The sequence below is a fragment of the Onychomys torridus genome, chromosome 14 (assembly GCF_903995425.1).
Source record: "Onychomys torridus chromosome 14, mOncTor1.1, whole genome shotgun sequence".
NCBI classification, from domain to species: domain Eukaryota; kingdom Metazoa; phylum Chordata; class Mammalia; order Rodentia; family Cricetidae; genus Onychomys; species Onychomys torridus.
Genome location: NC_050456.1, coordinates 2,136,847 through 2,152,567, shown reverse-complemented (window position 1 = coordinate 2,152,567; position 15,721 = coordinate 2,136,847). Strand labels below are relative to the sequence as shown.

Below are 15,721 nucleotides of genomic sequence, written 5' to 3'. Positions count from 1 at the left end.
GGGCATCAGGACAGAGAGGCTGAGGGAGGGCATCAGGACAGAGAGGGTGAGGGAGGGCATCAGGACAGAGAGGGTGAGGGAGGGCATCGGGACAGAGAGGCTGAGGGAGGGCATCGGGACAGAGAGGCTGAGGGAGGGCATCGGGACAGAGAGGGTGAGGGAGGGCATCAGGACAGAGAGGGTGAGGGAGGGCATCAGGACAGAGAGGGTGAGGGAGGGCATCAGGACAGAGAGGCTGAGGGAGAGCAGGACAGAGAGGGTGAGGGAGGGCATCAGGACAGAGAGGGTGAGGGAGGGCATCAGGACAGAGAGGGTGAGGGAGAGCAGGACAGAGAGGGTGAGGGAGGGCAAGGCAGAGAGGGTGAGGGAGGGCATCAGGACAGAGAGGGTGAGGGAGGGCATCAGGACAGAGAGGGTGAGGGAGGGCATCAGGACAGAGAGGGTGAGGGAGGGCATCAGGACAGAGAGGGTGAGGGAGGGCATCAGGGCAGAGAGGCTGAGGGAGGGCATCAGGGCAGAGAGGCTGAGGGAGGGCACCAGGACAGAGAGGCTGAGGGAGAGCAGGACAGAGAGGGTGAGGGAGGGCATCAGGACAGAGAGGGTGAGGGAGAGCAGGGCAGAGAGGGTGAGGGAGTGCAGGGCAGAGATGGTGAGAGAGATTACCATGGCAGAGAGGGGGTGCTGTAGGGCAAGAGGAGCATCATTGCAGAAAAGGTGTACTTTCCCTCTCCTCTCTCCACCTCTTTCCCATTGGAGACTAACTTCAACCTGCAAAGCGGTATTGGGAGGAGTGAGGAATGAAGAATATAGAAGGAGATGAGGAGAAAGATAGACACAGGATAGCTTTGGGAGGGCTCTGGGTCAATACCCAGTCATCCTGAGTTTAATCATGATGGACTTTTTATACATCAGCAAGGAGCAAAAGACCTTCCCCTGTCAAGGTCAAGGTATAAAGTACCAACAAGTGTAGATCCTTCAGAACACCTGGTGACCACACCTGTGGCCAAATTGTCCTATTACCGAGCCCTGCTGGGTAAAGCAAGCTCACATTCTCTGACCTTGAGTAAGGGCTTACGAGGGAGCCTCTGTTGGCCCCCACAGATGCCCCCTTCTTTATAATATAAAGATCTAAAGTGAGGGTACAGAGCTTAACTCTATGCAGCTCTGAAACAGCTTTCCACTAAGAGCTTGCAAGTAGCTGGAATAAATCATAGCAATACACCTGCTCCTTATGGCTGCTGTACCTTCTAGTAAAGGAGTAGAGGATGATCAAGATGGAATGGCCTTTTTTTTTTTTTTAAAGATTTATTTATTTATTATGTATACAGCATGAATGACTCCAGGCCAGAAGAGGGCACCAGATCTCATTACAGATGGTTGTGAGCCACCATGTGGTTGCTGGGAATTGAACTCAGGACCTCTGGAAAAGCAGTCAGTGCTCTTAACCGCTGAGTCATCTCTCCAGCCTCCCTTTTTAAGTGGGTCCTGGATGTCTATAGCAGTTTTAGCTGCCCCAAATCTATTTAAATTAATGAACTCCTGATGTAACTGTATCAAATAAATCAGTAAACTCCTAATACAACAGCATCAAATCTGAGGACTCCTTAGTATCACCATTAACATTGACAGGTTAACATCATAATTCTAGTATGAATATTACTATACGTAATTAGAATTACAATTCTCCCAAACTTATATCCAAAAGTAAACTCTTAATAGAACTATCTACACTTCATGAACATTAACTAACATCCAAAAGTAATTTCTTAATAGAACTTCTTGTATTTCTTGCTAACAAAACATAGGGTACATTATTACAGGCCTTGAGCCTGGGTAGAAAATACAAACTTTTCTATTCCTACACAAAACAGTTCCATTTTTATACAAAACAGTTCCATTCCTGCACAAAACAGTTCCTGAGTCACCACAGTTAGTAGAGGTATACATGCATACACAGAACAGTTTCATTTTTACACAAAACAGTTCGTAAGCCATCACAGTTGATAATGCATATATGTGTAGGTGAAATCAAAACTGTCCCATTGCAATTGAACCACTCCTGCCCATTCCATTTCTTAAGTCTGAAAGTCAGTTCTAATACCAGTCTTAATGTTCCACTGAAAGCCCACGATCAGGGCCTGGCTCACCAGCTGCCTTGAGAGATCTGGTATAGCTGTCCAAGTAAGTCATAATGACTCTGAAGTGAAAAGCTCCAACTACGAAGAAACCCACAACCAAACACGTGTCGCAGTTTCCGGGCCCGCTGCTGTGTACCCCACAGGCATCTTTCTCTGGAGGCTTTCTCTCTTGCCAAGCGGCCCAGCTGCCCTGCGCACTGGCCCTCCTGCCCAATCAGCTCTCCGCCTGTGCTCTCCCAGGGTGCCCTCACTCCGCTCCGGCTGCTGGGGTCCGACGCCTCTGCTGTACTCTCCACGCCACAGCCGCTGTTCATGGTTTGCCTCTCCCGAGGCGAGGTGTCTCTGTTGGGCTCATCATGGTCGCAGAGCGTTAGCCTCCAGTAACATCAGCCCGGCCCTTGCAAGCATGCTGGCTGACTGCGCTCTGTTCTCCAAGGTTCCTTCACGGCAGACCCTTGCTGCTCACAATGGCTCTCTCTGCTTCTGTTGCCTGTGATTTATGATGCTCCTCAGGTCTCAGTGATGCTGATGCTGGGTCAGCACCCTGCTTCTGATGCCTCTGCTTGTGGTGGGGGCTTCTGAAGCCGCTGCTCATTCTCAGTCCACAGTGGTTGCTCGGTCCCGGACACTGCCCTTCCACTCTCTCCTCCCTCTCCAAGGTCCAAGGTTCCATGCTTGGGAAAACCTGCTGTTACCCTAAGTTACCTTCTATTAAGCCTAAGCTTTAACAATATCCCTATACCTAAAGCCTCTCTTTTTCAAACTTCAACAAAACTTTTATGACTTATTTATATTACAACTTTAGACCTAATTTAGGCCTGCATCCCTAACATTCATAGATCTTTCTCAGACCTAAAAACAATCATAAACTCAAACCTTCATGACTTGCTAGAACCTTGCAATTTTCTTAGCCTGTTCTTTAGGAGGGAGGGAAAGAGAGAGAGAGAGAGAGAGAGAGAGAGTTCATATCCAAGTCTCACCCATCATATGTAGTAGACCAGTTCTGACCTGTTGAAGGGTTCTTGTGATGGGGGGGAGAAGTGAGGAATGAGGAAGTAAGTATTAGATAGAAATACAGACAGAGATGATGAGAAAGATGGAGGCACAGTATAGCTTTGGGAGGGCTCTGGGTCAATACCCAGTCACCTCGACTTTATTCATGATGGACTTTTTATACATCAGCAAGTGAAGGAGCAAAAGACCTTTCCCTCTCAAGGTCAGTGTATGAAGTACCAACAAGTGTAGATCCTTCAGAACACCTGGTAAATACACCCTTCGCCAAATCATCCTATTAAGCAGCCCTGCTGGGCAAAGCAAGCTCAGAGTTTTTGACCTTGAGTAAGGCCTTACTAGGGAGCCCCTGTGGGTCCCACACTTTCCCTCTGCTTCCCCTCCCCCCTCTCTTTCCACATCCCTCTCCTCTTAGAAAACTGTCTGTGAATGGCGCTATCATCTGCTTCTTGGAGTCTTGCAATAACTGGTGATGTTCACCTCTCTGTTACTGCAGTCAGTAGGCCCCAACAAGATGGATGGCTGTGGTGGTGCACACCTTTAATCCCAGCACTCAGGCAGCAGAGAGGAGGATCTCTGTGAGTTTGAGGCTAGCCTGGTCTACAGAGCAAATTCTAGGACAGCCACGGATACACAGAGAAACCCTGTCTTGGGGAAAAAAAAAAAAAAAAAGGGTAGACCCTGGTGAGCAGAGACTGCGGCAGCCATGTGTGGCTTTCTTTTGCATAGCGGCAACCAAAGCACCCAACAGAACACCTTACAGCAGCGAGGGAAGACTTAATTTGACTCAGTTTCATACAATACATTGTGCATTTGAAATCGGTGGAGGAGGCCCCTTGCTTCATGACTTAACAAAAAGCAGTGTTGGGAGGGGACCAGAAACCAGGGGTGACCTTGCAGGCATTTTCAGTGACCTTGTAGCTCGGCCTCAGCTCCTAAAATTTCCAGAACCTCATAAAATAGTGCTACCAGCTTGGGGAGCAAGCAGTTCCACACATGAGCCTGTGGGAGCTTAGTTTTTAATTTATTCAATTAAAGCTTTCATATGTTTTACATATGCTTATATGTATATGTCTCCATGTCTGTCTGTGCACCACATGCATATAAATGCCCACAGAAGCCAGAAGAGGGCATGGGTTCCCTGGAACTGGAGTCACAGATAGTTGTGAGTCACCTGATGTGGGTGCTGGGAACCAAACCTGGGTCCTCTTCAAAGCAGTAAGTTCTCCTAACTGCTTAACCATCCATCTCTCCAGGCTTTTCCTTCTGAGATTTTTATGTCAATTTGTTTGTTTGTTTGCGGGGGGGGGGGGGGGGGGGGGATGTGCATGCATGTCCTACATGTGTGCCACAGCTCAGCTATAGAAGTCAGAGGACAACTTGTCAGTGTCTATGTTCTCCTTGTACCAGGTGGGGTCTAGGAATCAATCCTAGGTCATCAGGCTAGGCAGCAAGCTCCTTCACCCACTAAACCTGTGGGAGTTCCATACTCAAAACATAACAAATCCTGGGGACTTCCACTATGGGACGAGCTGGCAGGCTATCTTTAGGAAGAAATTGTCAGGTCTTTTAGGTTTACAGCATAACCCACTGCGCCATTTCCCATTCTGAAATCTCCATGACTTGTTTGTTATCTGTCTCCCACTCTAGGAAGCAGATTCCAAATTTGAAGTTTCCCTGTGATCACAGCCCACTCATCTGGCAGTGGCAGCTATGTCAAATGAACACTGAAAAGCTGGCAAGGTGTTAAAAAAAAAAAAACAAAAACAAAAACAGCCTTCATGGTCCCTGCCTTCTCAGTGAGAGACAATGGCTAAATTAGTCCCTGGGTTGTGCTGAGCTGTACAGAGGAATAGCTAGTGGACCTTTCAGCTCTGAGGAAGGGGAAGAGACAGAGAGCACATAAGTTAGGAGCCAACCTGCAGTTCCCTAATTGTTTTGGGTTTTGATCCAAAGGATGTAAACAAGGGCAGGGTTGGGAGGAGCAGAACTACAGCACACAGATGTCAAGCTTGCAGGACAAGAACTCAGCAGCCAAAACACTGCACCCTGGGAATGCTAAATGTCAGAGATGCTCCCATCCACTCATTCTTCCCCTCTCTGTCCTTCAAGCCCAGGATCACCTACCAGGTCCTCAAGGAAAACACATACTCTCCATCAGCATGGTATGTGCCATTCATCACCACTCTGGGCTCCATGCTGCTTGTGGGTCTTCTGGGGTCCCTGACAGTCCTGCTGACCAAAGCCATCTATAGACATTGCTCCTCCATGACCAGGAAGGACAAGAAACAGTTGTAAGTTCTGGTGGGCTGGGGTTTTCCTTTTTATTTTATTTTGGTTTTGTTTTGTTTGTTTGTTTTTTGTACAGGGCAGGGTACCTGGCTTGATGGAGAGAATAGATGAAGGGAAGAAATTCCACTGCCCTTGGGCCTGGGTACCCACTTTGTCACCCATGGGGCCAGGACACTGGCCCTTTATCTTTCTCTAGCAACCTACCCTGGTCCTGGTGGGATCTGGAGAAAGTGGGCTGTCACAGTTGCAGTGACCTTACCCTGGATGAAGCCCCCTGTGCACAGCTGTGGAATATGATGTGTCTTCTCAGAGGGTGTTTATGGACAGGGATGGAGTTAAAGGAAGCAAAACAACAACAGCAAAAGCAGACAAGGAAGTTAAACTTTGGGTACCAGTGGCCCCCTTACTGTCCTTAGACCTTCCTGCTCTCTTGTGTGGAACCCGCCTCCCACCCTCTCAGAAACACACTAATGGCATGCCAGGTTTATCTCCCTGCTCTCACTTGCTAGGGCATATGATTCTTATGAGAACCTGTGTGTCACAGACTTCTGTTGGGGCCAGATTCATTCTCAGTAGCTCTAAAGCCAGGGCTCAATGGCTGTGAACTGTTTGGAACTGGTCAAGTTCCAGGTTTAAACCTGAGCTCTCCCTTTCTGGGCACACAAGAACCCTCTCGGCGCCGATGTCCTTCTCTGTAAAACCAACTAAGCCAGTTGCACAAGGACACCGGGTGGTGTTTCTGACACCAGCAAACGCTTCTTCCATTGCCACAGCGATGTTTTTTAAATTACTGCGGTTTTAACTTCATAACCAGGAACCAGCGAGCTCAGGATTCTAGACCCCAAATTCAACCATATGCCCAGATGTCCTAGGAGCTGGATGCCCTGACTTTCAGGACCTCTCAGTGGCAAAAAGGAACAAATGATAAAACTCAAATGCCTCTTAAGAGTGTTTGAATATTAACTACAACTATCAAGTAATTTTGAGTGTCAGTATGTAAGATGGTATAAAAGAAAGACATTAGTTTAAAGATGCACATTGCATTCTATCATATTTGACTTCAAGTAAGAAATCCTTCAGCATCTGCTGAAATTAACAGAAAAAAATGTTTGCATTCTAGTTACAAATTGACGTTGAGAAAGATAGAAAAAACCCACCGTCTTTCTAAAAGGGTCATATTTAAGCACATAAGGATGATGGTGTCACATAGGAGATTTGGATAGACATCCTTAAAAGATGTAAGCCAGGAGGTGGTGGCACATGCCTCTAATCCCAGCACCCGGGAGACAGAGTTGAATTGGAGGCCAGCCTGGTCTACAGAGTGAGTTTCAGGAAAGCCAAGGCTACACAGAGAAACCTTGCCTGGAAAAAAATAAATAAAAATAAAATTTAAAAAAAGGTGGTGGAGGGTAGACACTGCAACATATATGAAAATTGTAACTAAATGGTAAATATGTATCTTGAACCTCGTTGTTCCTACTCAGATTCTAAATAAAGTTTCAGCATAGCCCAATCTAAAAGAGAAAATAGCTAGAAATTCAGACTCAGACTTGTACTCTCTGAAAGTTAGTTGTACTATGTGACATCCAACACTTATCAAGTTGTGAGGAATAAAATTAGAATGATGGAATCCAAGGTTATATAAGAAGCACATTAGAAACCCAGTCCAGCTCTTTCATGTTACAGGAAACTGAAGTTAGTTGTTGGCCCTTCAGCCTCCCTCTGTGAGCCAAGTTCTCTGCTCAGGGGGCTACTGGGAAGAACGCAGAGGAGAAGGGGCTGGTGGTTCCCCAGAGTCACTGTGTTCCCTGGAGTTGTATGAAGTAAGAGATTGGAACTCCTAGACCCTCTGTAACTCCAGGCTTGCCAAACTGCTTGGTTTAGAGCAGGTTTAGTAGCCAAAACTTTTTGGTCCCTCTCCCCAGCTCATTTTCAAACTAGTCCCCCAAATCCCAAGGAATCCAGTTGCCTAGAGGCCCTATGTTACCATGTTTGCATATTTATGTGGAATGTTATCCAGTCAATTAATGCTCATTCTTTCCCCCATAGGATGAAGAAAGGAGGTATGTGCAGTGCATGTTCCCTTGGTTTGTTTTCTGTTCACTTCTTGCTCTGTTACACTATGTTAAAAGGTTCAAATCTAGGTTCAGTCAGGGAATATTCATGTCTTGAATGAGGAAGCCGAGGGTATGGAGAGAGTACCTTTATGAAAGTGTCATGACTGCCTCCAATCCTGTTTTTTTTTTTAAGTAGATTTACTCATTTATTATGTCTGACAGTTGCCCTGTGTGTATATAGGTGCACCACATGCATGCTTGATGCCCTCAAGGCCAGAAGAGGACATTGGAGTCCCTGGAACTGAAGTAATAGATGGTTGTGAACCCCCATGTGGGTGCTGGGAATCAAACCTGGGTCCTTTGCAAGAGCAACGCATGCTCTTTATTACTGAGCCATCTCTCAAGCCCCAAACTCAGTTACTTTTAACCAGGATATAGGGAATGAAATCCCTTGTTATGAACATATAGTCTTTCTTATCTCTAAATCCATTTGGGAGCTTATTTCCTAGGACCAGTATTACTAATCAGGAAAAACGTTTTAAAAATTAAATTGTGTGCTGTGCATAAATGTATATGTTTCCTGAGAAAACTGAAAGCTGTCAGTGATCAGGTCTGCTGAAAAAACAAAACAAAACAAAAAACCGTTGCCATTTCTGTAAGACTGAAATCAAAGCCTGCTGCTCAGGGAATCCCATTGTGGGGGTCGGGGTGTGGAACTTCAGGTTGGGATGTCATCTAAGAGGCTCCAATGCTGCCCTGTCTTTCCCCTGCAGAAATGAAGAACGTGAAGAGACAGGCTCTGGTGGTAAGTGTGCTCAGCCACAGGAACCTTGCCTGGGTGCTGGGTGCTGGTACCCTGTCTCTGCTACACAGAGTCCAGGCTCTGGGGGAGTATTGATGCATTCTGGGAGGCTGCATGGCAAGCTCATGACAGGATTCCTTCCCTCACTGAACATGTCTGCTGATGTATTTGCTCTGGGTTTCATAAATATTGAGTAGTGGTGTTTATTATCCATACCAGCTCTCCACAAAAGTGCGATGCGGGAGTAGAGCTTAAGGGCCAGAGCTGGCCTGCAGCATTCCACAGAATCTAATTTTTCTTGACGTTTCCACAACCTTACAAAAAAGTGATAGAGAAAATGCAAAGTTTTGGGTCTGGGATTGGCTCTATCTACCCTTAGTAGGACCCTGAGGACCACCAAGCCTTTGGGTGCCTTAGATCCCTCACCATGAAATGGGAGGGAGGACATTCACCCTGAGACAGTGGCTAGGAAAATCCCTTGAAAACTACCAGATATCTCACTCTGTGAAGTGCTCATTCTGGCTAGAGCCACATCTACACTGCCTTACTTTGCTATCATTGTGATACAACACCAAGGCAACTTAAGGTTATTTATTTGGGGTTCGCAGTTCCAGAGGATTCAAGTCCATGACTGTCATGGCGGGGAGCATGGCAGCAGGCAAGCATGGCCCTGGATCAGTGGCTGAGAGCTACATCTTAAGATACAATCATACCGGGTGGTAATGGCGCACGCCTTTAATCCCAGCACTCGGGAGGCAGAGGCAGGCAGATCTCTGTGAGTTTGAGGCCAGCCTGGGCTACCAAGTGAGTTCCAGGAAAGGCGCAAAGCTACACAGAGAAACCCTGTTTTGAAAAACAAACAAACAACAACAACAACAACAACAACAACAAAAAGATACAATCATGAGGGACAGAGGGAGGGAAAGGAGGATGGGAATGGAATGGGCTTTGGAAACCTGAAAGCCCACACCCAGTGACACACCTCCTCCAACAAGGCCACACCTCCTAGTCCTTCCCAAACAGTTCTGCCAAGTGAGGGTCAACTAATCAAACATAGGGGCATTCTCACTCAACTAGCACATTCATCTTACTCTCTTTTGGTTTCTCTTACTGAGCCTGATATACTCATTGGGAAGGAATAAAACTTGATACCTTCCCTGACCTCCTCTGTTTCCCCTTGAAAAAACTTATGATCTAAGACATATACTTTTGGTGAGTATGTATCATGAGGGGTTAGTGCAGCTAAAGGGGATCTTCTCTTTACACTCAACACCTTAGTGCTTCTACTCTCTGGTTAGTCTACTAGTAGGAGGAAAGAACAGCCTTGGACCTCCAAGGTCTTACCATCTAAAAGGAGCTCCTAGGGTACCAGGGGGATGCCACCCATAGATAACCTTAAAGCTGGGTCATATTGGTCTATTAAATAAATAAATCCTCGTGACATAAAACATGGGGCTTCTTAGCTGATCTAGTAGATGAAACACATGGAATTCTCACTTCTTCTCTTCAACATCCAGGAGCTGTGGGAAAGTGACTAGGTGGTGTGGTAAGGAAAAGGCCATATTGAAAAGTCCACTGTGCTCTGACTAGCTTCTTGCCAGCATGCTGGAGATCTTGATTCTGTCACTTTTTTAGGGTATAATATAGTGAAAGACTGTCCATGGGTTGGGGACAAACACACTCACAGAGCTTGTATCTGGAGGATGGCACACAGCACCAAATGTGGAGGGTGGGCCTCAGGGAAGCTAGCTGCAGCACAGTTGGCTTTTGGGGACAAGGTAGGTAGCTGAAGGTAAGAGTGCCTGGCTGGGATGTCAGGGCCCGAGGTAAGTGCTCCATGAACCTATTTGCACATTTGCCTGGCACTGATGCTCTGAAATGATGTAAATCTTAGCCCAAGGCACTTAGCATTTTGGCTCTTGCTTTACATACTTTAGATAATATTTTCTCAGGACTCTTTTCTAACCCACAGGTCTGGATTAACTGCTCACCACTCGTGTCCCATAGCATCTGACATCTCCTATTATAGCCATGTATCTTCATTGTAGTCCCTGTTTGTCAGTGGCAAGCTATGTAGACAGATATACCTGGCTGGGTCACTGTAATGTCCTAGCATATGGCCCAGTGCCTGCTGAATAAATTAGTGTCTCAAAGCTTTGAGCAAAGAAAGCCAGGCATAAATGCCTGTAATCCCAGCACTTTGGAGGTAGAATCAGGAAGAACAGAGGGTTGAGGCCAGACTTAGCTACATACCCAGTTCAAGACTAGCCTGGGCTTAACCTTGTCTTAAAAGATAATAGTGATATATGAATACAATGAAATAGAGAAAGAAGCCCTAAGTAAGGAGCTGGGTGTGAGGATGGGGGCCTTGCCTGGGGAGAGCCACAGCATTGTGCTCCAAGTAGTCTCTTCTTTTCCTTAGGAATCTGTCCAGATGAATACTGTCTTTGATGGAGAAGCTGCCGACCCAGGTAACCAAATGGCAATGCCACGCTTTGTGCTCTGGGACAGAAGATTTGGGGACAGTGTCCGGTGTCCTTCTTTTAACCACTGTCAGCACCTTGGCCACATTGTCTGTAATGTGAGGCTGACCCTTTCGGACTCTAACATGGCTAAGCTGGGTGCTGGGTGCAGCTGGGACAGACTTGCAGACCCAGAGACACCTCAGCACTTCCGCCTGCCGCTGCTCTCCAGGGTGCGATTTCTTCCCTCACTGCCTATTTGCAAACTTATTTAGGAAACTAGTGAATTCAAAAAGGTGTATATTTCCCCTCTGCTCCCTGATCCTGTCTCACCTCTGGTCCTTCTTGCATGCTTCTAATGCCATCTTATTAGTAGTAGAAGTGGCAAGTTTGGCTCCCCCACCCCCAGATCAGGGCCAAGAACTTCTTGGTTGACAGGATGAACATAAGGTAAAGCTGGCCTCTAGAGCTCTCACTGCCCCCTGAAATCAGCTCCGCTTACAAAGGCTCAATTATAGACGTGAATAAAGGGAAGGGAACCAAATTCAGGAGGCAAGTGTGCTGGCTCCCTGCCACCCTCATATGCAAATGGCTCCAGTCCTCGGAAGGAGGATGGCTCCTCTCCAGTGAGAAGCTGCTGCTGTTGGAATTAAATTTCCCTCTATTATTAGGTACTTGTTACCATAATGTGCCTATATTAGCATAAGTGCTGGTGGGATCCTGAGCCGAGAGAGGCCACTTGTGTTCTATTGCTGTGGCTGGAGCTGAGCTTGCCTCAAACCCAAGCTTACGAGGAGAAAGCCAGGGAAGACTTGTGCAGTCCCTACATGCTGGAAAGAAGAAAAGGGGAAGAAAGGAGCCAACTGGCCCAGTGTGAACAGATACATCAATTAGTGTCTGCTTGCTCCAACACAATGAAAATGGTTGCCTCTCCCCATCCCTGGTAGGACCAGATCAGTGTCTATACTCTGCCAGACTCTGACATAAATAAGAACCAAAGGCTCTCTACCCTTACTTACTGAATTCCTTCCTATGGCTGGATTCAAGGGTCTTTTAAAACAAAATAAATCAGATCCTAATGGGAACCCCATTAGAAATTGAACCCAATTTATTTGATAGCCCTAAGAAACCTGATATTTATATGGCTCCCTCATCTTGCAAGTGAGGTGGTGACAGAGCCTGCCAGCTTCTCAATCCAGAGAGGTATTGTATGTCTGAGCTGCACAGCTTGGGGGAAAGTCTGACCTCAGAAGACCCTCTAGGTGCCTCACAAGCTGCTTTCCATCACAGGGGTTACATCTTCCAGCCCCCCTCATCCTTCCCCATTGCAGGGAGAGGGTCACATGTTCCAGCATCCCTCATCAGTCATCAGAACAGAATAGGGAGACGTGGGAACAGCAGAGTTGGTTAACTTATTGTTTTATACAATTGCTGTATTATCTGCACCTAGTGACCGGGGAAACATATGAATTCAACTCAAAAACTGGTGCCAGAAAGTGGAAAGTCCCATTAACCCAACTGCCCAACTGGCCTGAGCCCCGTCCCCAGCCCAGAGACACAGCTGCAGAGGGGCCATTCACTAAACATGCAGCAAAATAACAGGTGTGTGTTTGCCTACCCCCCATGAGGGACAGGGGCAAGCCTCTGTGTGTGGGGGGGGAGTGGGGGGATGGGGAGTGGGAGTGGGAGGTGAGGGGGGGAGTACCTCACCCTAAGTTGCACAGGGACAGTAGCCATACTCGGCACAGGTGAACAGATGTGTCTGGATGGATTTAGACATCCAGGATCCTAAGTAGGGTATCTGCCAAAACATCTAAAATATTTCTGAAATGGAATTCAATCACACAATGGGCTTTTTATGAAATGGCACTGGAAATGTTTCTCTCTAGGCTTCGACGACCTGTGCTCATCCGCTGGGAATGCTGACGTTTGAATGCCAAGCTGCCCCAGTGTGTCCTTTGCAGTGGCAGCCAGGAAGCCCTTTCAGCACAACCTTACACTTTGTTTCCCTAACACACCCGTCCTTGGGTTCACTTTTAAATACAGCTCAACACTGTACACCTTTGTGAGTGAGCATGAGTGGTTTTTGAAAGACTTAGAGGGTACACAGTGAGCCATTCATTTGGGAAGAAGAAATATGATGTTATTATTTTTATTTTACTTTAATTTTATTTGAATGTATCTTGCATTTGACAAACCATGCAGCTCTGAGGTGTTCACCCTGTTAACATGCAGTCTTCTCCAAGAGACAGCCACAACCCTCTATCATTGTAGATTAGTTTTGCCTTTTAAAAACTCATAGCAATGGCTTTCCCTGATTAGTGTCATGTTTGGGAGACCATCACACTGCATTCATAGCAGTAAGCCAGTTCTACTCTATCTGATGCCCTTGCATGACTTTGCCCCAGTTGGAGGAGGCAGAGTCACAGCTGGACACTACCACGGCATTCTAAGGTGGTGGCTCCAGTGTACCCTTCAGCATCAAAGACTGGGAGGTCCAGTTGCTCTGCCTCCTTATGGACCAGTCCTTTCTGATGAAGGTGACCCATGAAATGAAACACATTTTCTCAAAGTTGGAATAACATCCATCTGAAATAATACAGCTCCTGCCTGCTTCTCCCCACACCCTGCCTTGCATATATGTATATACACATCGGCTCTAAATGTATCTACACTGAGAAGTGCTGCCCAGCAGGAGAACTTAAACTCCCTGTTGGGCTGATCACCTAACTAAAAGTGATGTAATGGGGCTGCACAGAAACATTGCAGCAGAGGCCCAGAAGAGCTGCGTGAGCCTCAGCTGCCCTCTGTGTCCCGTTTCTCAGCTGCTGAGACCTTAGTTCAGTAACTGCCAGGAAGAGCCGTCACCACAGCACTCCATCCCCCACTGAGGAGGCCCACAGCAGATCCCCACCGGAGACCTCAGACAGCTCAGTGGCCGGTTTTCTGTGCACCTGGGCCAGTGCAGTCTCTCTGGAAATTCAGACGTTGGTAAAACTGACTTAGCTGGAGACACAGTTTATTCATAACCCCATCTGCCAGGGAACTCCCTTGAATGGGTATGAATCTTGCAAAAGAAGGCCAAGCCATTCCCTTGTAGGGTTAAAGTCATGAAGTGGCAGTTGACTGATTTCAGAATGTGGACACCTGCGGAGCCCCAACTAAAATGCCTTCATCTTCAGAAATCCTCAGTGTCCAAGCAAGGGAAGGAAATGAAGCTCCATGAAGGAATGAAGGCCTCTGGGGCCTTCATAACTGCTCACAAGCCCATTGAAGATGTTAGAAGGTCGGGTGTGGGGGGCTCTCATTCCTTCTATAGGATGTCAGCAGACTGGGCTTTGACAGGACTGGGCACTGTGTAAAGAGCTGATTGTCCCCAGGTGAACCCAAAGGAACCCAAGGAATGGGGCAAGGGCAGCTAGAAGCTTCAGAGCACGGCCCCCCCATCTCCTGCATATGCAGCTGTGCACTATTCCTTTACACTGTGCCACTGGGACTGGTTAAAAAAAGCTGATTGGCCAAGAGCTGGACAGGTAGAGGTTAGGCGGGACTGGCAGATAAAACAAGAGCTCAAAAAAAAGATGAGGAGTCTCAGGGTTACGAGGAGATGCAGAGGAAGCAGGGGATAAACTTGCTATACTGAGAAAAGGTACCGAGCCATATGGCACAGCGTAGGCAAGAAATACGGTTTAACTTAAAATGCAAGAGTTAGCTAGTAACAAGCCTGAGTGAGGTATTGGCCAAATATTTATAGTTAATATTAAGTCTCTTAGAGCTGTCTGCTAGGAAAGAAAAGTCCATCCACATGTAGCCTTGTGAGGCCCAGGGCTAAGAACGCACGGAGCTGCCCTTCAGTCTGCCATGACTGACTGGCTGTAGGCTGCTGATGAGCTGGCCCATTTCTAGTTTTTAAAAATTAAAGCTGGATTAACCCTAGTATGGAATCTCCTTTGTAACCCTGAACCATTTGTGTGTGTGTGTGTGTGTGTGTGTGTGTGTGTGTGTGTGTGTGTGTACTTACTGAGGAGCCTTTGTCAAAAAGTAGTGGAGATGCCCCAGTGGAGGACCAGCCTCAGGCAACTGGGTCACCACAATGTAATCACATCCCCACATGGCTCTTCTGTGGATAAATCCTGTGTCCGGGGGACTTTTTAATCTGTACCCTAATAAACAGTCAAGTGGAGAGGGGAGGGAAAGGATACTTGGAACACCCAGACCTTCCTGTGTGTCACCTGGGAGAGGACAAGCTATAACACGTGCTGTAAGGTAAGAAGCCAACTGAAAATGATCAGCTCACAGAGGTGTGGTGGTGAGCACTGTGTCCCGTTCCTCAGGAGCTGAGGGTGCAGTAGTCTTGTCAGCTGGGATGCCATGATGGAGCTGTGGAGAAAGAGGAGATGGAGCTAGAGACAGAGAGAGCCTCTTAACATATGGGGATATTTTGCTGCACCATTTAAAAATTAATCGCTGTAGTTGAAATATAAACAATGGATTTCAGCACTGGGGAGGGTGAGGCAGAAGAACAATCTGACTTTGAGGCCAACCTGGACTAAACAATGAATTCATGCCAGTCTGAGCTAGAGTGTCAAAGTGTGTCTTAGAAACAAACCAAACCAATGAAGCTACAGTTGAGTGTGGCATTCCGTGTGTCCTTGTCCTTTGCTCCAGTTCATCCTTCATCCCTTCCCCACCCTAGTGCTCCCTCCCCTCAGACTCCCTTTTTATCACATGGATACTTTTAGAGGACTGAGTGAGGGATGCAGGAAGTAGACATGGACAGTATCTGAAAGTGAGGCCTTGGGCCTGAAGGGGTGTTAAAGGAGGGAAGAAATCAAAGTTGTGGACAGTTTTGAGCATGGATCAAAGCACTGAGACTGCCCTTCAATACATTCCAGACAGCACCTGTGCACAGTGTGTAGCAAGCACTCAGCAAATGTTTGAATCAGGGAAACTTCCCGT

The 15,721-nt window shown here is 47.1% G+C and overlaps 1 protein-coding gene across 1 annotated transcript in view; it reads left to right on the top strand.

Annotated features, from left to right (window-relative positions):
* Cdhr3 (cadherin related family member 3) overlaps positions 1-12,361 on the top strand; it is a 73,520-nt gene extending 61,159 nt beyond the window's left edge. Inside the window, exons 15-19 of the mRNA XM_036206320.1 lie at positions 5,262-5,443; positions 7,491-7,504; positions 8,272-8,303; positions 10,723-10,771; positions 12,213-12,361. Of these exons, the coding sequence (XP_036062213.1) occupies positions 5,262-5,443; positions 7,491-7,504; positions 8,272-8,303; positions 10,723-10,771; positions 12,213-12,361 (426 nt within the window). The remainder of the gene's footprint in view (positions 1-5,261; positions 5,444-7,490; positions 7,505-8,271; positions 8,304-10,722; positions 10,772-12,212) is intronic.
* Positions 12,362-15,721: the final 3,360 nt, after the last annotated feature.